A 22,633-nucleotide genomic window follows, 5' to 3' on the forward strand; every position below is an offset into this window, starting at 1 on the left:
TGCAAGTTGCTTCAGCCGAGTCAACGAAATACACGCTGGCCCTTTAAGGGTCACGTGACCCAGCGTCGTAGCCTAGGAGACGTTTTGTTTACATCCGGGTTGTTTCTGTCGAAAACAGAGGGGCACCAACACGCCCTCAACACCGAGCAAAGCGGATTAAAGTCCCGCAGAAATGGCAGGGGAGACTGAGGACGAAATTCCGGGTAAACAGACGTGATTATATTTGGATTTTATTTCTGTGCCTTGTAAGAACGGAGAGTGTCTGTTAGCTTCTTTAGCTTCTGTCGCCACCCGGCTAGTTAACGGTGCAGGGAGTTAGCTTTAGCTTGTTAGCTAATGGAAGATAAACATTTAATCACGGATTTTCCTCGCTGAAACCTGTCTGATATCTTTCTGTTCTGCTTCTTTCAGTCTCACAAATGCTTTAAATGACCAGTTCTTGCACTTTTTTATTTCTCCATCTCCAGTGTCTTGTCATTATAAAGCACTTGACAGTTTAAAAGTTATTAAACATTGGGCTAATTAGCCCATATGCTGGTGTTAGCTTTTAATCTGCTGATTTAATTAACACACACCCAGCACTGAATAATTTCCAACACATATCAGCTGCTTGTGTTGTGTTTGATGCATTGTTTTTGCAGTTTAAACCATGAAACTAAATGAAAATAGAAAAGAAACATTTAAATGAACATAAAAGCAGTTAAACAAAACCACTGAAACTCTTCTAAACTGGCATTGTAAACCAGATTATCTGAGAAAACGGTGTCCTGCTACTGAAACTTCCATAACTCCAATTAAAGAAAAAAGAAACAGTAAAATGTCTCTCTGTCAACATTGAACATGCTTTCTTTATTCTACTGTGAATAAAATATTGATTTATGAGATTATCCCTGCTTTCTATTTTAATTTACATTTGACGCATCATCACAACTTTTTTGGAATTAGCTTTTTTACATTTACTCAGATGTTACTTTGACTCATTCCGTGTTGTTTACTGGGACCAACTGCACGACACGGCAGATAAAGTAGCTGTTTTTGCTTCAAATAATCCTTAATACGGTTTATATGTTTTCCACCAAACTGAAAATATGTTTGTTTTTGCAGTCAAACCTTCTCTTTCTTCCCTTCGATGCCTCACCAAGCTGTGTTTCATGTTTATCCCTTAAATCGGACTAAATTAAGTTCTTTTACAGAAAATACAGAACTGTCTTAAAGGGACATTATGTAATTTCTTCCCCCATCTAGTGGTGCAATTTTATTTTGCAAAGTCGAATGAATTTGCTCTCTAGCGCCTCACGTTTTCAAATGTGCGCTGCAACTTCTTGAACTACGGCAAGCGGAATCTGTCAAGATTCAAGAAACTATAGCTTCAGACTCAAGGTCCATACAAACAAAAAGACATCAAGACACACAGTACAAAGGATTACATAACACACATACAACAACACTATAAATACAGACAACAGATAACATGTCAGATAACATAAGTTGACAGCCTTTGGTGTGCAAACAATGCAATTAGTCATATTCCGGGAGTTACCGGAAGTGACGTGGACGCAGCGTTAGCATTAGCCTGCGTTAGCAATAGGAGCATTAGCAGTGGTAAATAAACTCCCGGTAAACTTACAAACTTTCTAATGCCTCGTTTTGTGAGTTAAGAGCCAATGTGTACTACGGCAGAAGTTTGGTAACAATCAGTGCATTATTAGTGGGATCATTTACGAGATAAAATCTATTTAGCATTTTTTTTTTTTTTTAAACTTTATTAGTAAATCAACAAAATAACAGTTTACAAAAGTGAGCATAACGCCAAAAGAAGATATCCAGGGGGAGCATAGGAATAATAATAAAAAGAAGAAGATGATGCACTTACAAAAAGAAAGCTAATGAACACAAAGACATATGTGCCAAGGAATAAAATCTATTTAGCATTTTTTTTTTTTTAAACTTTATTAGTAAATCAACAAAATAACAGTTTACAAAAGTGAGCATAACGCCAAAAGAAGATAGCCAGGGGGAGCATAGGAATAATAACAAAAAGAAGAAGATGATGCACTTACAAAAAGAAAGCTAATGAACACAAAGACATATGTGCCAAGGAATAAAATCTATTTAGCATTAGCGGCTGTAATAAGCCATTTGGCGGAAATGACGTCATTGGCCTGGCGTTGGGGAAATCGCGATTCGAAGTGCTTTATGTCCCTCTCGGCACTTTGTCGTTTTTCATAGACCGGAAGCACATGGCAGCCTCCATAGAGCTTACCTGCTCTATGTAGATACAGACAAGTTATTCTTCACTCAGGAGGATAAGTGAGATTTTTGACAGAGATAATTTTACACCAATGAGGACTAATTTATGAATGAATATGTTGATTTGAGCTAATAAATGACTTAATATATTACATAGTGTCCCTTTAATTCTCTCTTCGTGTAAACACAAGTTCCATCCAGATGTGCTTAAAGGGACAGTTCGCCTCTTTTGACATGAAGCTGTGTAACATCCCATATCAGCAGCATCATTTCTGAACATCTTCTTACCCCCTGCTGCGTCCTGTGAGCAGAGTTCCAGCCTCGCTTTGGTGTTGATGAAGGTAGTCCGGCTAGTTGGCTGGGGTTTAAAAAATAAAGCGTTTTTTTGTTTGTTTTTTTTATATTTATTTTTTAATAAATAAAAAAATATTAAAAACTTGAAAATAAATAAATAAAAATAAATAAATAAAAATAAATCATTTTGCTTCTCAGAACAATATGCGTTCAACAGAGTAATACATTTTCATCACAAAATGGTTCTCCAGGAAAGAGTCAGACCTCACAATCGCTTGGCCCTATTTTCTCTCCCTTCGTATCACTGCCTGCTGCCGCCTGCCGACAGCCGCGCCTGTTACAGTGTTTGCTGCTCGGTCTGCACGGTCTACACAGCAGGCAGTATTTATTTATTTTCAAGTTTTTAATATTTTTTTATTTATTAGAAATAAAAATAAAGAGGCGAACTGTCCCTTTAAGTTAATTTGACGGTGTGCGTGCACGCCTGGCGACATCGGTGCCTTTATGATTTTCGTGCTTTTCTTCCAGAATCGGGGGCAGTTTTCACCTTTGGAAAGAGCAAGTTTGCAGACAACGTGCCCAGCAAATTCTGGTTCAAAAACGACGTCCCTCAGAAAATAGCTTGTGGGGACGAGCACACGGCACTGATAACAGGTAGGAGCGCCACACGTGTTTACATTTAGTTTATTACTAGTTTATTTAGGCTAAAAAGAAATGACCTTTTTGATAGGTGTAAAGAAAGAAATTAGCTTTTTGATAGGTGTAAAGAAAGAAATTAGCTTTTTGATAGGTGTAGAGAAAGAAAGAAATGACCTTTGATAGGTGTAGAGAAAGAAAGAAATGAGCTTCCGGTGCTTTAAAAGCTCTCTGTCTAATGTTTTATTTGGTAAAGAAAAAACAGATTATAAGTTGTTGCTTTCCTGAGTGACCAGTTAGAAAACTGGACCTCTGTGGCATTTTCACAGGGTTACACACCTCTTTATGTTCACGTGCAACAGCTTTATTTCCTGTGTACACGTGCACAGTGGGAAGTTGGGTCTCTAAATGTTTTCAGGCTGAAAGCTGTGCGTCTCAGCATCTGTGAAGTGCAGCTCAGAATGATTGGACAGAGCAGATTAGACTTTGTTTTTGAATGCTTTTTTTATTCGCTTCTTTTTAACCTGCTTGATGGATGAGCTCTAGTTATTCTTGAGTGTGCAGAGACAGTCGCTGGTTGGAAACGACTGTTTTCCCCTGGCTTGCAGCCAGTGATGATGTGACTTTAACCCTGAAAGGAACAGATATCTGCAGATATGTGCAGACCCGGTGGGCAGATGGATGTTGCAGCTAATCGGAGGGCTTTCTGCAGAAGAATGGAAACCTCCTCCTGAGCCACCTTTTCCACTTGGGCTCTCTCTTTCTGGTTAATTCTTGCTCCGTCATGAGAAGTGCACTCTGGGAGTCTCTGTAGTTGCTTCTCAGCAGCTCCACCTTCATGGTGAGCAGCTGGATTTCCGCCCGCTGGGTCCGGATCTGCGTTTCCTGGTCTCCCCACAGTTCATGTGCGGCGGCCTTTATCTCGTCCCGCAGCTCGCCGACCGTGCAGCAGACCAGCTTTGGAGGCTCCTCCCTTTCACCAGCACGGTCAGATCCCGTCTCGTCCGTGCGGATCTGAAGCTCTTTGCTCGGGGAAGGTTCGTCCTTCTTGTTGCCGCCGGGTCCAAAGCTGTGGGAGCCGCTGGACCCGCTTTCTGTGGCGCTCTCCGCCACCTCGGCCCGCGCCGCCTGCTGCTTGCTGGCCGCAGAGCAGGAAACGTCCTTCTTCTTCTGTGGCTGGCGCTGCTGCTTCAGAGATTCCTCCAGCTTGGAAGTCAAATCCCTGTTGATGCTGCGCTCCAGACTCAGTTTGACGACAGAGGCGACCCGATCGGCCTCCATCTGATGCTGCAGATCTCGCATCTGCCCCGAAGCCCTCAGCTCTCTGACGCGATAACCCTCCATCTGCATCTTGAGCTCCTTGATGATTTTCCTGTGTGCCAGCAGGCTCTCGTCTCTTTCACACAGCTGCGTTCTGGCTTCGTGGATCATCAGCTTGAGGTCCTGGATGTTTTCCCTCTTGTGGCGTTTACTATCGGCCTCCGGTTGTCTCCCGTTCAGGAAGTCCACGGCGGCCCACATGGCCTCCAGGTCCCTTTTGATCTTGTCTTTTGTTTCGCGAGTCGATCCGATGGCGAGTTCCAGTTTGGCTTTTGTGATCAGCTTTAAAAGTGAGGTCTCCCACTCATCGATGTAGACCTCCACACGGGGGTCCAGGCTGCCGCCGTCCCCTGAAGCCATCCTCTTCTCCTTCCTGCTTCTCTTGGCGCGTGCTCGGCGGCGTGTGTTCAGCATGGGAACTCCTTTACTCGGCATCGTGTCCTCCGTCCACAGTTAATCTCCTCCGCCGGCAGAAACTCTCTCTGTGAATAAAGTATGTTCTGTGGGGCCAAGTTCCAGAAATTCTGTGACATCAGAGCCTTTATGACATCATCAACTGAGTCTGCTTTGATTCCAGGGTGTGTCACATGCTTAAATTCCGTGCAGGCTGAGGAGCTGCAGAAGGTGACTTACTGTTACACTGGAAAATCCAGCCCATCCAAAAATGAGTAAGAAAAACAACAAATAAAAGACGTTTTTGCTTGAAATAAGCAAAAAAAATCTGCCAATGGAACTCGTGAAAATCGGCTTGTTGAGATTTCTTGAAATAAAATGTGATATTTAGGACTTTTGAGATAAAACTGATCTTGAAATTAGCTTAAAAACCTCTTCAAATGTAAAAAAAAAGCTTGTTTCATATGATATGTGACTCAAAACAATTTGTTTTCAAGACTTTTTCATTTAACAAGATATTCCAGATGTATTGTCTTCAAACAAGTCCCTACACTGGAAAAAATGCTCCTCCAAAAATAAGTAAAACAACAACAAATAAAAGACGTTTTTGCTTGAAATAAGCAAATAAATCTGCCAATGGAACTAGTGAAAATCGGCTTGTCAAGATTTCTTGAAATAAAATGTGATATTTGGGACTTTTAAGATAAAAGTGATCTTGAAATTAGCTTAAAAACCTCTATGGAGAATGAATTTGATTAAAACAAACAAAACATTCTGCAATTTGTTTTCAAGACTTTTTCATTTAACAAGATATTCCAGATGTATTGTATTAAAACAAGTCCCTATATCTGGCTGAAATAGCACTTGTTAGGCAGTTGTGTCTGATATTAAGTGTAATGAGATACTCAATGAGACAAATATACTTGGTAAGATTTAGATTTTTTCCAGTGTAAATCTGTGCTGCCTCAGGTGATTTATGATTGTACAACTGAAAAATGTGACATTAATATGTGAACAACCTCCTCTAAGTAGCTGAACCTGCCGCACGGAGGATGTAAATATTCTTTCAGCCCCACGGTTTTAGAGATCAGGATGTGATATTCATAAGAAATGATCTATCCCAGGTGAGCAGGTGTTAAAAAGAGGTAAATCCCACCTCAGTCAATCCCTCTGGAACTGAAGATGCTCCGTCACAGCTGAGCTGAACGATTTAAACATAGAAGTAAAAAAAAGAAGATGGTGAAATATCTCCTTATGTTTTAAAGAAAAATATATTTTTATCCTGAAGTATTCAGGTAGAATATTCAGGCCTTAAATCTGAGTGATTTCCATTGGTTTGCTGAGGTCGTTTTTATAGAAACTGCTGCACCAACTCTTTGCTTATGCTTGGGGCAGGTCAGCGGCGGTCCTGGCTAGATTTACGCCCGTGCCCCCCCCCCCCCCCCCCCCAAAAAAAAAAGACTTACCCCGCCACCAACACAACAATATATAATATTATTTGTATTATTTTATTATATAAAATCTTAAATACAAAAAGATACCACATGTAGCTTACAAAATGCCATGTCAATGTATATCAGAAGTTATTTAAGTTATTTAATTTAGCATATAGCTCATAACAATAAAACTAATCCACAGTCGGGACTTCTTGTTGTGTTGCAAACACAAACCGGACCAGGTTGCCTTTGGGTGAAATTAGCTGCATGACATGATGCCTCAATTCTAATTCTAGTTCAGAAAAACTAAAAATCAAATACAGTCGTGGCTAACAGCAACATGTTAGCAAGAGGCTAACAGATAGCCTATAGGCTACGTCACTGATACAAATCTGCATCCCTTAATCTTCTGCCCGTTTCTCCTCTTCTCCTCTTCTTCTCTTTCTAAACTGGGCACCTGATGGCTTCTTTGCTCTTTCACCATGATGATGATCCATGATGACTCCACATTTTTACCTTTGCTTTTCCCTTTAACGCCGTCCGTTCACCCGCCAATCACGTGACGTAAACACATTCACGTAGATGACCGACAGATTTGTTATTTTTTTATTTTTCACATAACCCAGTTAATTACATATATATATGGGTCTATGTTGATGTTAGGAATGAAATACAGTTTATTTGGATTGGAAGCAGCTTCCTGTCAGTCTACCCCCCCCCCCCCCCCCCCGACAATAGCTGTTTTCACACTGAGATCCGCTACCTTAGCGGGTCCAAATTGCCACTTCATCCAGCGTCGAGCAATGTGAACGCTTGGCGTGTTAGGTAGAGGTGCACCGAAATGAAAATTTGTGGCCGAAACCGAAACCGAATAATAATTAATCACTTGGCCGAATACCGAAACCGAAACCGAATATTACAGTTCAGTTAAGTTAACAAAAGTTAGATTTTTCACCATTTTTAAATATTGCTTAAATCTACGCCTTACAATAAATGTTTAGACATGTTTTTCAAAGAAAATAAATGTTTATTTGAAATCTTCAAAAGTTATTACTAATAACTAGAGATAAGTTTAATTAATTCCCATTTTCAATTCATTCTGGGGTTTTTTTCATTCATTTCATACAACAACAAAAAATACAACATATTATAAACGCGTTCCAACACAAAAATGTAAAAACATGCAATATAACAAATTATCTGAGTGTCCTTTTTGGCATAGAGTCTAGGTAGCCTGCTCCTTCAGGAACAGTGGCAGCATTTTTTGTAGTTTGTGTGTTTTGCCTTTTAGTGATATTTTAGACTGAAACTACTACGGTGAGAAGACAATTCAACTTGGCTGTAAATGCAGGAGTTTTTTAAAAATGTATTTTGAAATACGTGCTTTTATGTTGAAACAAGTAAAACAGGAAGTAGCGCCGGTTAGCTCCGTTAGCTTCACACAGAGACCGAGGAGCACCTGTAGCGTGATGTTACCTGCTAGTTTATTTTTATTTCATCACTCCATGCTTCGTGGTGTTTGCTGTAACTGGGTGAATGTGATGCAGAGGAGAAGTGTAAGTTAAAGGATCCTAGTTCTGACCGTGCAGATTGCCCCTGGGGAATGACTCTGCCGCTGGTTGAGAAGCAGCTAAAGTGGCCAGTATTACTTTGATTATTTATTGGTACCAGCGACCTGCTAAGAATGCTATTTCTTTAATGATTACAACAACTAATGTTGTCTTTTATTTTGTTTACTCGAACATTTAGTTCTACGGTGTTGATGTGGCGTTAATAAACATCTGTGAGAAGAACCGGAGTCTCGCATCCAATCAATGAGCAGCATATTGGCAGAGTTTACAGATGAGTTTGGTTCTGTCGACTCCACTGTCTGTGGATAATTTTGCGTCACCACTATTCGGCCTCCGATTCGGCCACTCATTTGGCTTTCGGCCGAAAGCCGAATGTGTTTTTTTTTGCGTTTTCGGCCGAATATTTTCGGTTGCCGAATATTCGGTGCACCTCTAGTGTTAGGTGATCTGTAGCCTGATTAACATAGACTTTCAAATCTCTTCGAGATTCTGGTCTGACCAAGACCATAACGAATACGATTCGAAATGGCCTGGTCAACCCGCCTCCCTCGGGTTGCTACTGGTTGTGGCCAGAAAAGGCTGTGCCTAGGCTTAAGCCAATCACACCACTCTTTCCTCTGACGTATGATGTAGCTACCAGCGGGGCTAACTGGTAGATTAAACTCTTACCAAAGCCAGTAGGGAGCAAGGCGAAAACGTCTTTCCTGTCAAGAAATGATTCAAGGGCTGTTCTTTGCTCGATTTTTAACGAGAATCTCCCGTCGAACACTTTCATTACAGCATCTACAGCAGTGTCAAAAGCTTGACGCTGCTCCATGTTGATATTGAATGAAGCGCTTCCGTGTACAATCCATGGGTTGAGTGGCAGTTCAACCACGTCACTACCTTGAACACGCCTCTACCCTGGGCCGTTGGCGCTGCTCAAAGTTGATTGCTTCCCGACAAAGTGGGTGGAGTTCCCATTTTTTCGGGAACTCGAATCCACCTGAATGAGCAGTTTGCCTGAGTAAGTGTAGCAGAGCCGAAGGTGTTGCGTCACTGCGAGGGCGGAGCCTGGGTAGGTGATCTGTGCCACCTGAAGCCGAGTTCAGGGGGCGTGGCCTAGTGGCAGAGCGTCACACGAAACACATAAAATGCTGGGCGTGTACAATGACGTAGGCACAACCCATGCGTCGGAGGTAGGTAAACTCCTCACGTCACGTCACGCCCACGTCCATCCCGCGTCACTTGCTTTCACATCAAACTCGGCTCGGCAAAAAGACTAGGGTCCGACGCGGGTCGAATGGCGAGTCGAGTTGACACGGTGGAATTTAGTAATATGCTATTTATTTAATTTATTTTATTTAATACAATTTTAGTTTTATGTCTGCTACTGGATGCTTTGAATTTCCTTCGGGATCAATAAAGTATCTATCTATCTATCCATCCATCTATCCATCTATCCATCTATCTATCTATCTATCTATCTATCTATCTATCTATCTATCTATCTATCTATCTATCTATCTATCTATCTATCTATCAATCTATCCCTCCATCCATCCATCCATCTATGAATCTATCCCTCTATCCATCCATCCATCCACCCATCCATCATGGTTCATCATTACTCATGAGTGAAGAGTCTGCATCAACAGCATCAACCTGCAGAAGAATTGTATATTTCTGCTTTGATGTTTTAAACTGATTAACTTTGTGTAGAATTAATTTGGTTGTTAGAAGCACGAGGAGCTGAGTCAGCTAAAATCCTTAGAGTTAAGGAGGGTTTTGTGCACATCAGCATTAAATGTCTGCTTCCATCTCAGCTCACCTGTCCTTTGGATTTAGGTGCTTTTTGATGTTCACACTTTTTACTCCGATAAGTCAGGAGCTAAATACGGATCCTGTGGGAGTAAAGCGGGGGAGAACTCAGCCTCCCCTGGTACTGCGTTCGCTTTGCTGTGACGTGTCTTTGTCTCCACAGAAAACGGGAAGCTCTTCATGTTTGGCAGCAACAACTGGGGCCAGCTGGGCCTGGGCTCCAAACTGACCGTCAACAAGCCCACCTGTGTGAAAGGTGGGTCTTCAGATGCCCCCCCACTCCCTGTTTGGGTGCAGAAAGGTAGCTGCTGTGAGTGGGTGGGCACTGGCAGCGGAGTGAAGGCTGAAGACAGAATGAATCCGCTGCAGACCAACCTGCAGATCTGTTAATGCTGGGATTACAGGGTCCATAATCTGCTTTAATCTGCAGAATCAGGCTTTTAGCTCAATATCATGTGTGAACATGTGAGCTCCACAAAACACAGCCAGACTGAGTTCCAACTCGAGACCAGTGTTGGGTATAGTTACTTTGGAAAGTAGTTAATTAGGTTACAACGTTACTATCAAATAAAAGTAATCAGTTACGTTACGTTACCTCCTAATAAAAGTAACGCGTTAGAGTACTCCTGCGTTACCGAAAACTAAAAGCCGTTTTATCTTAACTGACGCAGACACACTTTAAATGCACCGAGACGTCCTGACAGTGAGTAACATCTGTCATCCAACCAAATTAACTCTGCAGGATAACAATAACAAGAAAGACAGTCAGTTATATGCCGCATAGCATTTTATTTACGAGTTTATTTCTTTTAAATCACAGAACATGTGATCAAAATTCAGGAGTTGCCTAACGTTTGGTACCCGGCCCAGGCAGCCGATATGATGCAGTTATGAAAGTGCATTAACGTGCGCTTAAGTAAACAAAATCTGAGGTAAACAGGTGGCAGAATCAGATCCATTTATAAATTAACGACCATTCAACGATCTAACAAAAATGCCGAAAAAAAACAAACAATAAAAAGGCTCACTGGCACACAGCAGACAAATATAGCTGAACTATGAAAATACTATTCAAGCATCACAGGCCTAAACTCACTTTACCTTCGTCCACTTACATTTACTCTTCAAAGTTGTGATTGAAACGTAGCAAAAGAAGACCAGCGGGATAGAGTGGATGTTTTTTTAAATTCGAAGTGGAATTTTCTGAGGTCGACAGAAGCTTTTCACCAACACAGAGAGTGCATTTTGGTGAATTAGAAATAATGTGCGGACTTCCACGATGAAAACGCTGACCTCTCTGCCATCTTGCCGGGGGTTCGAGACCCTCGCACACTCACAGGTAGGTCAGCACAGACGCATCACAGCGCTGACACATCCGCAGGTGGCACAGATCTGTCTGACAAAAAGCAGGCTGCAGTCGGGATTTTAACGGATTACTTTTTTTTTAAATAACGAAGTTGCTGATTACTGAACGCACAAAACTAACGCGTTACGTTACTCGTTACCTGATAAAAGTAATTAGAGTACTCTAACGCATTACTTTGTAACGCGTTACCCACAACACTGCTCGAGACGTGTTGAAGTTTCTTTGTGGTGTTTTAGGGCTGAAGTCGGAGAAAGTTCAGCTGGTGGCCTGCGGACGGAACCACACGCTCATCTGCACAGGTCAGAATCTGATCCTCAGCCCGCTTTGGATTCACTTCCACACAAACTCATTCAGCTCCTTCGTTTGCAGCGGAGGGAAAAGTGTACGCCAGCGGCGGGAACAGCGAGGGTCAGCTGGGCCTCGGAGACTTCGAGGAGAGGACGGCTTTCCAGAGAGTGGATTTCTTTGACTCGCACGGACCAATCAAGATGCTCGCTGCCGGCTCAAACACCTCCGCTGCTCTCACAGGTGACGCCAGTGCTGCCCGTGGTGGCGGCGTTTGGTTTATTTCAAACTCAAAGTGATGTGAATTTGCTTAAAACTTCAGGACCTGATAAAAATGTAGAAGTTTTGTAAGTTTAAACTGATCATTTTCAATAATCTTATTCAGTTTGGTTTTAAATTAGAAAGTTTTATATAGATGGAACATGTTCATTTATTTATTTTTAATGGAAGCTTAAATGTTAAAAACAATTAATGCACTTTTATTTCTATAAAAAAACTAGGTAATGTGGTAATTAAGAAAAACTCATGTTTTACATAAAGAAAGAAAAACAGAAACAAAAAGAAGAATGAGTTCTAAAGTGAATAAGAGACGATGTGAACGAGGCTGTTGTTCATTGGTGTGTTTCTGCAGCGAGCGGTAAACTGTTCATGTGGGGCGACAACACCGAGGGACAGATCGGTTCGGGGAATGAGAGCCAGGCCTCCTCGCCTCAGGAAATCAGCGTGGGACGGCCCATTAGCTGGGTGTCCTGTGGGTACTACCACTCTGCTTTAGTGACGGGTGAGCCGACACACAGCCGACACACAGCCGACACACAGCCGAGACACAGCCGACACACAGCCGACACACAGCCAACACACAAGCGACACACAGCCGAGACACAGGCGACACACAGCCGACACACAGCCGAGACACAGGCGACACACAGCCGAGACACAGGCGACACACAGGCGACACACAGCCGAGACACAGGCGACACACAGGCGACACACAGGCGACACACAGGCGACACACAGGCGACACACAGGCGACACACAGGCGACACACAGGCGACACACGGCCAAAACACGGCCGACACACGGCCGACACACGGCCGACACACAGCCGACACACAGGCGACACACAGCCGAGACACAGGCGACACACAGCCGACACACAGGCGACACACAGGCGACACACAGGCGACACACAGGCGACACACAGCCGACACACAGCCGACACACAGGCGACACACAGGCGACACACAGGCGACACACAGCCGACACACAGGCGACACACAGGCGACACACAGGCGACACACAGGCGACACACAGCCGAGACACAGGCGACACACAGCCGACACACAGCCGAGACACAGGCGACACACAGCCGACACACAGCCGAGACACAGGCGACACACAGGCGACACACAGCCGACACACAGGCGACACACAGGCGACACACAGGCGACACACAGGCGACACACAGGCGACACACAGCCGAGACACAGGCGACACACAGCCGACACACAGCCGAGACACAGGCGACACACAGCCGACACACAGCCGAGACACAGGCGACACACAGGCGACACACAGCCGAGACACAGGCGACACACAGCCGACACACAGCCGAGACACAGGCGACACACAGCCGACACACAGCCGAGACACAGGCGACACACAGGCGACACACAGCCGACACACAGGCGACACACAGGCGACACACAGGCGACACACAGCCGAGACACAGGCGACACACAGGCGACACACAGGCGACACACAGGCGACACACAGGCGACACACGGCCGACACACGGCCGACACACAGGCGACACACGGCCGACACACGGCCGACACACGGCCGACACACGGCCGACACACAGGCGACACACAGGCGACACACAGCCGACACACAGCCGACACACAGCCGACACACAGCCGACACACAGGCGACACACAGCCGACACACAGGCGACACACACCGACTGACAGAGTGAGTCTGCATCTGTGTGCAGGAGCTTGGAAACACCCTGAGACGTACATGTATACTTTTCAAAATGGTCATCTTCGGTGTAGAAATGTGTGAAATGTTCAGTCATCCTCTGACAAACAAAAGCAGCGACAGAAATACGAGAAGAAGACATGAAATGTGGTTAAACTTCACTTGTATTTGACTCGATGAAATGCTGCACCTGTTCATGCATTTCGGTTTATCGGCGCTGTTTGTCCCATCTGTGTCGCAGAGGACGGCGCTCTGTACACGTTCGGCGAGCGGGACAGCGGTAAGCTGGGTCTGGGCACCGAGCAGCTGTCTGGACATCGAGTGCCTCAGCGGGTGAAGAGCATCAAGGAGCCGGTGCGGCAGGTGGCCTGCGGGGGCGGTCACACGGTGGCGCTGACAGGTAAACAACAAACACAACGTCTGCTGGTACAAGTGACAGGTTTCAGGCTGTATTCACCGAGTCCTGCAGCTCAAACTTCATTTAACTACCAGGTGTAGCTACCAGGTGTAACTACCAGGTGGTGTAACTGCCAGGTGTAACTATCAGGTGTAACGACCAGGTGTAACGACCAGGTGTAGCTACCAGGTGTAACTACCAGGTGGTGTAACTACCAGGTGGTGTAACTACCAGGTGGTGTAACGACCAGGTGTAGCTACCAGGAGTAGCTACCAGGAGTTGCGACCAGGTGTAACTACCAGGTGGTGTAACTACCAGGTGTAACTACCAGGTGTAGCTACCAGGTGTAACGACCAAGGGTAACTACCAGGTGTAACGACCAGGTGTAGCTACCAGGTGTAGCTACCAGGTGTAGCTACCAGGTGTAGCTACCTGGTGTTGGTCCAAGGTGTAGCTACCAGGTGTAACTACCAGGTGTTGGTCCAAGGTGTAGCTACCAGGTGTAACTACCAGGTGTAGCTACCAGGTGTAACGACCAAGGGTAACGACCAGGTGTAACAACCAGGTGTAACTACCAGGTGTAGCTACCAGGTGTAGCTACCAGGTGTAACAACCAGGTGTAACTACCAGGTGTAGCTACCAGGTGTAACTACCAGGTGTAACTACCAGGTGTAACTACCAGGTGTAACTACCAGGTGTAGCTACCAGGTGTAGCTACCAGGTGTAACTAGCAGGTGTAACTAGCAGGTGTAACTACCAGGTGTAGCTACCAGGTGTAGCTACCAGGTGTAACTACCAGGTGTAGCTACCAGGTGTAACTACCAGGTGTAGCTACCAGGTGTAGCTACCAGGTGTAACTACCAGGTGTAACTACCAGGTGTAGCTACCAGGTGTAACTACCAGGTGTAACTACCAGGTGTAGCTACCAGGTGTAGCTACCAGGTGTAGCTACCAGGTGTAACTACCAGGTGTAACTAGCAGGTGTAGCTACCAGGTGTAGCTACCAGGTGTAACTACCAGGTGTAGCTACCAGGTGTAACTACCAGGTGTAACTAGCAGGTGTAGCTACCAGGTGTAGCTACCAGGTGTAGCTACCAGGTGTAGCTACCAGGTGTAACTAGCAGGTGTAACTAGCAGGTGTAACTACCAGGTGTAGCTACCAGGTGTAGCTACCAGGTGTAACTACCAGGTGTAACTACCAGGTGTAACTACCAGGTGTTGGTCCAAGGTGTAACTACCAGGTGTAACTAGCAGGTGTAACTAGCAGGTGTAGCTACCAGGTGTAGCTACCAGGTGTAACTACCAGGTGTTGGTTCAAGGTGTAGCTACCAGGTGTAACTACCAGGTGTAGCTACCAGGTGTAACAACCAGGTGTAACTACCAGGTGTAGCTACCAGGTGTAACTACCAGGTGTTGGTCCAAGGTGTAGCTACCAGGTGTAACTACCAGGTGTAACTACCAGGTGTTGGTCCAAGGTGTAGCTACCAGGTGTAACTACCAGGTGTAGCTACCAGGTGTAACGACCAGGTGTAACAACCAGGTGTAACTACCAGGTGTAGCTACCAGGTGTAGTTACCAGGTGTAGCTACCAGGTGTAGCTACCAGGTGTAACAACCAGGTGTAACTACCAGGTGTAGCTACCAGGTGTAGCTACCAGGTGTAGCGACCAGATAAAGAAATAATAAATAAATTGTTGGTCTTCTTCTTCTCTTTCAGAGGACGACATGTTCACATTCGGACTCGGCCAGTTCGGACAGCTCGGTCACGGCACCTTCATCTTCGAGTCTCGCCTGCCGCGTTTAGTCGAGCACTTCAAGAAGGGGCGAGTGTGCCGGGTTTCCTGTGGGGAAAACCACACGGCCGTCATCACAGGTGAGCACCGCCCGGTTGGCACCGCCCGGTTGACACCGCCCGGTTCAGACCACCCGGTTGGCTCCGCCCGGTTGGCACCACCCGGTTCACAGCTCCGCCCTCCCCTGCTGTGGTCACTGAAAACCTGAATCTTTCCTCAGACGGCGGGCTTCTCTACACGTTTGGCGATGGCCGACACGGGAAACTGGGCCTGGGAGAAGAGAACTTCACCAACCAGTTCAAGCCCACGCTGTGTCCGCGCTTCCTGAAGTACGACGTGCAAGCGGTAGGTGTCTCACGCAGCCGGGTTCGTGCGTTCGCTGTCAGTTTGTCACGTCTCTCTTCATTTAAATCGTTTTTGTTTTCTCAAGTCGACGTGCGGCGGCTGCCACATGGTGGTGCTGGCCCGGCCGAGGGGTCCAGAACGCGCCGACGTGACTCTGGAGGACGGCGATGTGACGGAGGACTTTCTGGAGAAACCCTACGTGGAGCTGCTGGGTGGCACCAACGACTCCTCCACCCTGCAGAGGAGCCTCTCTGCTCGGGTTCGGAGGAGGGAGAGGGTGGGTGCTGCTGCTTCTGGTTAATCCAGGCGCGGTTCTGGGCTGATGAACGCTGTGTTCCCCCCTTCAGGAGCGATCTCCAGACCAGTTTGGCGACATGTTCCGCACGCTGCCCGCCATGGGGCCTGGCTTCCTCCAGCCGCCGCTTCCCGTTTCCAGCCAGACGATCCCACCCAGGCTGCCTCCACCTGAGCTGAGCCACAGAAAGGTGCTGAACGGCACTCACTCAGGGTCAACCCAGGGTACCTACCTCACCTCCGCCTCCTCGTGCTCCGACAGAGAAGCAGATTTGTGTTTTTAGATTAATTTTCTCGCCTGCCACTCGGGCTGTCGGGAGGTTTGTTTCCAGTTTACCGTGTTGCAGGATGTAGCTGTAAATAAGTCCTGTGTTTTCCCATCAATCGTCCTCGAATAAGACATTGGCTGTGTTCCAAACCGCATACTTCTCCTACTACTCATACTAACTTTTTGAGTTAGTATGCGAGTTTGAGTAAGCGAGAAGTTCCCGGATGCATACTAGACTCTCTGAAATGTTGGGTATGCATCATGAGGTTACTACTCATACTCAAACTACCCAAGATGCAACGTAACGTGACGTCGCCGATCGTCATTTCCTGTCAAAACAGCAGTTTCAAGCTAGCTACAACGAGGGTAGGTTCACTTCCTGTTTTCAAAACAAAAGCACCAATTGTATGGTAATGGCTTTCCCTATGATAAAAGGCAACGGGTATTTTATTTTGTGAAAATAACAGGAAGTGCGTTGCTCACTGCGGCTAGCTTTAGTAGCGCCGAATTCGTGGGAACAAAATTGTAAACAGCCGGTATTTTGTCAGGTTTTCAACACGTTGGGGATCTAAACGACTACTTTCTCACCTGAAAATGTTTCAAATGTTGCTAAAGTTTACAGAGTTTAGAGCTTAAGAGAAATCAGCTTCAGGCCGGCTGAATTTTTTTTTTTGGCTCCGGCAGGAGCGAAATGCATTGTTGGTAAACGCTCTGCATACTGTCTGATCGATGAGTATGCAGTATGGAAGTATGTAGTATGAAGTATGTGGTTTGGAACACAGCCATTGAAGCGTTCTTGAACTTCCTTATTTTGCTGTCCTGTGACTGGTGAGTGCTGAGCACGGCGGAGTGATGCTGTGCTGTGTTTTCAGAGCAGGCAGACGGCGAGGCAGACGGCGCTGTGGAGAGCCTAACTGACACGGACAGCGTCAGAGGCCTGGGAGAAACCACAGACTTCCTCAACATGGTAACAGATCCCTGAGAGGATCCCAAACATTCCTGCTGTGACACGTCGGAGTGAGAAAATGTAGATTTTCCAGCTCATTGGCTGTTTGTTGTTTGTTTTTTCCTTCCTGAAGACACACATGATGAAGATGGACGCCGGCGATAAAACACTCACCCTGTCTCCGCTGCAGAAGGTAACTCTACTCTGAGCTGTACATTTAGATCCGTCAGGTATCTCCCTCCACCTCCTCTTTTAGGTCTTTCAGCTTCATCAGGCTGGTGTCCGAGGTCGTTTCTGGTTTCTTCTTTGTCCAGTAAAAAACTTTAAAAAGTCAGATTTAACATGCAGTTACTGGGCGGCCCGATTCCAGGAACTAAATTTGTGATAATGATTAATGAATCAGGCTTTATCCTTTCTGCTGATCACACCAGTGATGAGCCTCAGTGGGTTCCTGGGACATGTGAGGCCCCTGTCCACTGGCCGTGGTTAGAAAATGTGACTTTCACATGGAAATCTAAACATTTGAGAGTCTTGAACCAGCAAATGGCCTCAGCTCTGATCTCAGAGCCCGTGTCTGCTCCCACAGGTCGGCTTTTCTTCGTTTAGTTTCTTCTACCTTTCCTGATTCCCATGGTGACAGTTTCTGCCAACGTGATTGGCTGCCTGACAAAGCAGCTGTGATGTCACCAGCGCCTTTGGGAAACATTGGCTGTGTTCGAAACTGCATACTGCATACTACATATTGCATACTACATACTGCATACTACATACTGCATACTACATACTACATACTACATACTGTATACTGCATACTGCATACTACATACTGCATACTACATACTGCATACTGCATACTGCATACTACATATTGCATACTACATACTGCATACTACATACTACATACTACATACTGTATACTGCATACTGCATACTACATACTGCATACTACATACTGCATACTGCATACTACATACTGCATACTGCATACTGCATACTACATACTACATACTACATACTGCATACTACATACTGCATACTACATACTGCATACTGCATACTACATACTACATACTGCATACTGCATACTACATACTGCATACTACATACTGTATACTGCATACTGCATACTACATACTGCATACTACATACTACATACTGCATACTGCATACTACATACTACATACTGTATACTGCATACTACATACTGCATACTACATACTGCATACTGCATACTGCATACTACATACTGCATACTACATACTGCATACTACATACTGCATACTGCATACTACATACTACATACTGCATACTACATACTGCATACTACATACTGCATACTGCACACTGCATACTACATACTGCATACTACATACTACATACTGCATACTACATACTGCATACTACATACTGCATACTGCATACTATATACTGCATACTACATACTGCATACTACATACTACATACTACACACTGCGTACTACATACTGCATACTACATACTACACACTGCATACTGCATACTACATACTGCATACTACATACTGCATACTACATACTGCATACTACATACTACATACTACACACTGCATACTGCATACTACATATACATACTGCATACTGCATACTATATACTGCATACTACATACTGCATACTGCATACTACATACTACATACTACACACTGCGTACTACATACTACATACTGCATACTACATACTGCATACTATATACTGCATACTACATACTGCATACTGCATACTGCATACTACATACTACATACTACACACTGCGTACTACATACTATATACTGCATACTAATACTGATTTCTCTTAAGCTCTAAACTCTGTAAACTTTAGCAACATTTGAAACATTTTCAGGCGAGAAAGTAGTCGTTTAGATCCCCTACGCGTTGAAAACCTGACAAAATACCGGCTATTTACAATTTTGTTCCCACGAATTCAGCGCTTTGTTTTGAAAACAGGAAGTGAACCTACCCTCGTTGTAGCTAGCTTGAAACTGCCGTTTTGACAGGAAATGACGATCGGCGACGTCACGTTACGTTGCATCTTGGGTAGTTTGAGTATGAGTAGTAACCTCATGATGCATACCCAACATTTCGGAGAATCTAGTATGCATCCGGGAACTTAAAAAAAGTTAAAGTTAGTAGGAGTAGTAGGAGTAGTAGGAGTAGTATGCGGTTACGAACACAGCCATTATAAGATTTTCAGCTCTCTGCGCTCAGGGCGACTGCACAAAAAACTCGGAGCGCTTTTTCCCCCCGAGGTGGTCGCATACGGCAGCATAAGTTCTCTTCTGATTGGAAGAAATTTAAAAAAGAGATGGGAATGATGTGGACGTTCCTGAGAAAAACCACTGAATATGAGAAAAGGCCGCTGCAGCTAACACATGAGACAGTTTGAATATAAAGCATTACTTTCTTCCCTGGTGTTATAAATCTCCCTGTTTTTAACGAGCTGACGCCACCCTGATGAATCAGACCTGATTTTCCTCTTTCTGTGTTCTGCATGTCCCTTTTTCTTTCTAATGCACGCCTCTCTTTCATCTTCTTCTTGCTTTCCCGCGCCGACGATAGAGGAAGGGTAAGCATGCGAATGTAAAAGAGCAGAGCGAAAGAGGGGGGAAAAAGCTCTCGAAGCAGAGCAGTTTCTCCTCGACGTCTCCGTCTGGTAAGAGCGACGCCGTCTCTCCTCGCCGGGCGCTGCCCACAGAGCTCCTGCGGAGCGGCAGCGCTCGCTCTCCGTTCTCCCGGAGCCCGCACGGACAGAATAAAGAGAACCTGATCATGGCTGCGGAGGAGCTGCAGAGGAGGCCCGGTAAGGACAAACCTCCCGGTGTCGACGACATCAGGAAGGCGGCGTCCAAACGGCGTCCCACAGCAGCTCAGGGCAGAAGCCAGCTGATAGGCGTCAGCAGGAAAGCAGCAGCAGACTGGAAACAGAGTCCAGAAACCAGGGCGCCGGTTCCCAGCGTCAGCCCCGAAGCTGGAGGGGCGAAAGTTAAGCAGCCGAAGCCTCGGCCTGTGAGGGTGAAAAGCAAGCCGGCATCAGCTCAAAGTCAGCGTTCAAGTGACCGCAGTCAGGTGGACTCTGACTCTGAGAGTATGGCGAGCTGTCGGCCGGCTCCAGAGAGGAAAAGGAGCCCAGAACCTGAAGAGAATGCTGAGGGGTCTAAAGAATCCATGAATGAGATCAACAGAAAAGAGTCGAAAGGGAAGAGCAGGGACCTCCGTCTGCTCGCTGGAGCTGCGTCGCTCGCAGCGGGAACGGTTTTAATCCACCAAATGGCCACAAGGAGCCGCTCGAGCTCCCCGTCGCCATCAGAGAGCAGCCGCGGCGGCGTCGGCGTCCCTCAGGACACCGGGACCAAATCAGGGAGCGAGGAGTCTGAGTCGCACGCCGCAGATTTCAGCAACAAATCCGTGGTCAGCATCAACATCATTCCTGCAGCCGAGAGTCCTGAAGAGAGAAGAAGAAGTCGGGACGAAGAGGACACGAGTCAGGACGAAGAGGAGGATCACACGGACTCTGCTGCAGCCAAGGATGAAGAGGAGGAGGAGGAGGAAGGCCAGAAAAACAGGCCAGACATCAGCGAGGAGGAGGAGGATGCTAGTCACAGTACGACTAAAGCAACAGAAGAAGAAGAAAGAGAAGACAGCGACACTCTTCAACCAGAAGATGGGCCTCAAACTGACGAAGATGAGGAAGAGAGCAGGGAAAAGGACAAAGATGAGAGTAGTGCTGAGGAAGAGGAGGAGGAAGAGGAGGAAGAGAAAGCCAGTGGGGCGACAGAGAGTGAAAATGATGCCGAAGGAAAAGAAAGCAAGTATGGAGATGTAGAGGAAGAGGAGGATGAGGAAGGGTCAGGTCAGGAGACGGAGAGCAAAGAAGCAACGACTGAAAACGAGGAGGAAGAGGAAGAACTGGAGAGCAAAGGAGAGGAAGAAGAGGAAGAACTGGAGAGCAAAGGTGAGGAAGAAGAGGAAGAACTGGAGAGCAAAGGAGAGGAAGAAGAGGAAGAACTGGAGAGCAAAGGAGAGGAAGAAGAGGAAGAACTGGAGAGCAAAGGAGAGGAAGAAGAGGAAGAACTGGAGAGCAAAGGAGAGGAAGAAGAGGAAGAACTGGAGAGCAAAGGAGAGGAAGAAGAGGAAGAACTGGAGAGCAAAGGAGAGGAAGAAGAGGAAGAACTGGAGAGCGAAGGAGAGGAAGAAGAGGAAGGTGAAAGTGAGACTTTGAAGTCTTCAGAGGAGAAAGGAGAGAGTGAGGTCAATAGTGAAACAGAAGAAGAGGAGGAGGAGAATGAAGAAGCCGGGGATGAAGAAAGCGAAGAAAAAGAGGAGGATGAAGAAAGTGAAGAGGAAAAGGAAGAAGAGGACGAGGAGGAAGAAGAGGAAGAAAGTGAAGGGGAAAAGGAAGAAGAGGAGGAGGAGGAGGAGGAAGAAGAGGAAGAAAGTGAAGGGGAAAAGGAAGAAGAGGAGGAGGAAGAGGAAGAAAGTGAAGGGGAAAAGGAAGAAGAGGAGGAGGAGGAGGAGGAAGAAGAGGAAGAAAGTGAAGGGGAAAAGGAAGAAGAGGAGGAGGAAGAGGAAGAAAGTGAAGGGGAAAAGGAAGAAGAGGAGGAGGAGGAAGAGGAAGAAAGTGAAGGGGAAAAGGAAGAAGAGGAGGAGGAGGAAGAGGAAGAAAGTGAAGGGGAAAAGCAAGATGAAGAAGAAGAGGAGGAAAGTGAAGGGGAAAAGGAAGAAGACACGCAGGAAAGCGACAATGAAGAGGACGAGGAAGAAGAGGAGGAGGAAGAGGTCGTGAAAAAGAAAAAGTCTTCAGAAGCAAAAGGTCAGGGAGTTAAATCTGCAGCTGGAGACAAACGGAGGTCAGGACGTAAAGGTCCGGCAGCAGGCGAGGAAGAGGAGTTCTGGGACGAAGTTTTACCCCGATACCTGAATCTGAAGTAACAGGCGAGGAAGAGGAGTTCTGGGGCCATGTTTTACCCCTGATACCTGAATCTGAAGTAACATGTGAGGAAGAGGAGTTCTGGGGCCATGTTTTACCCCTGATACCTGAATCTGAAGTAACAGGCGAGGAAGAGGAGTTCTGGGGCCATGTTTTACCCCTGATACCTGAATCTGAAGTAACAGGCGAGGGAGAGGAGTTCTGGGGCCATGTTTTACCCCTGATACCTGAATCTGAAGTAACAGGCGAGGGAGAGGAGTTCTGGGGCCATGTTTTACCCCTGATACCTGAATCTGA

At 45.9% G+C, this 22,633-nt stretch overlaps 1 protein-coding gene across 2 annotated transcripts; it reads left to right on the forward strand.

Moving 5' to 3' along the window:
• Positions 1-107: 107 nt before the first annotated feature.
• rpgrb (retinitis pigmentosa GTPase regulator b) lies at positions 108-22,338 on the forward strand. 2 transcript variants are annotated; one of them, XM_075477339.1, is made up of 14 exons: positions 108-203; positions 3,073-3,198; positions 9,864-9,956; positions 11,303-11,365; positions 11,436-11,594; positions 11,983-12,132; positions 13,576-13,734; positions 15,448-15,603; positions 15,744-15,868; positions 15,954-16,145; positions 16,216-16,387; positions 17,303-17,397; positions 17,510-17,569; positions 19,969-22,338. In XM_075477339.1, the coding sequence occupies exons 1-14, from the start codon at positions 173-175 to the stop codon at positions 22,336-22,338; spliced, it is 3,951 nt and encodes a 1,316-aa protein (XP_075333454.1). In that variant the 5' UTR covers positions 108-172. The 2 variants fall into 2 exon arrangements, with proteins under 2 accessions (XP_075333454.1, XP_075333455.1); XM_075477340.1 differs by having other exon boundaries at positions 15,954-16,127.
• Positions 22,339-22,633: the final 295 nt, after the last annotated feature.

The sequence above is a fragment of the Odontesthes bonariensis genome, chromosome 11 (genome assembly GCF_027942865.1).
Source record: "Odontesthes bonariensis isolate fOdoBon6 chromosome 11, fOdoBon6.hap1, whole genome shotgun sequence".
Lineage (NCBI taxonomy): Eukaryota > Metazoa > Chordata > Actinopteri > Atheriniformes > Atherinopsidae > Odontesthes > Odontesthes bonariensis.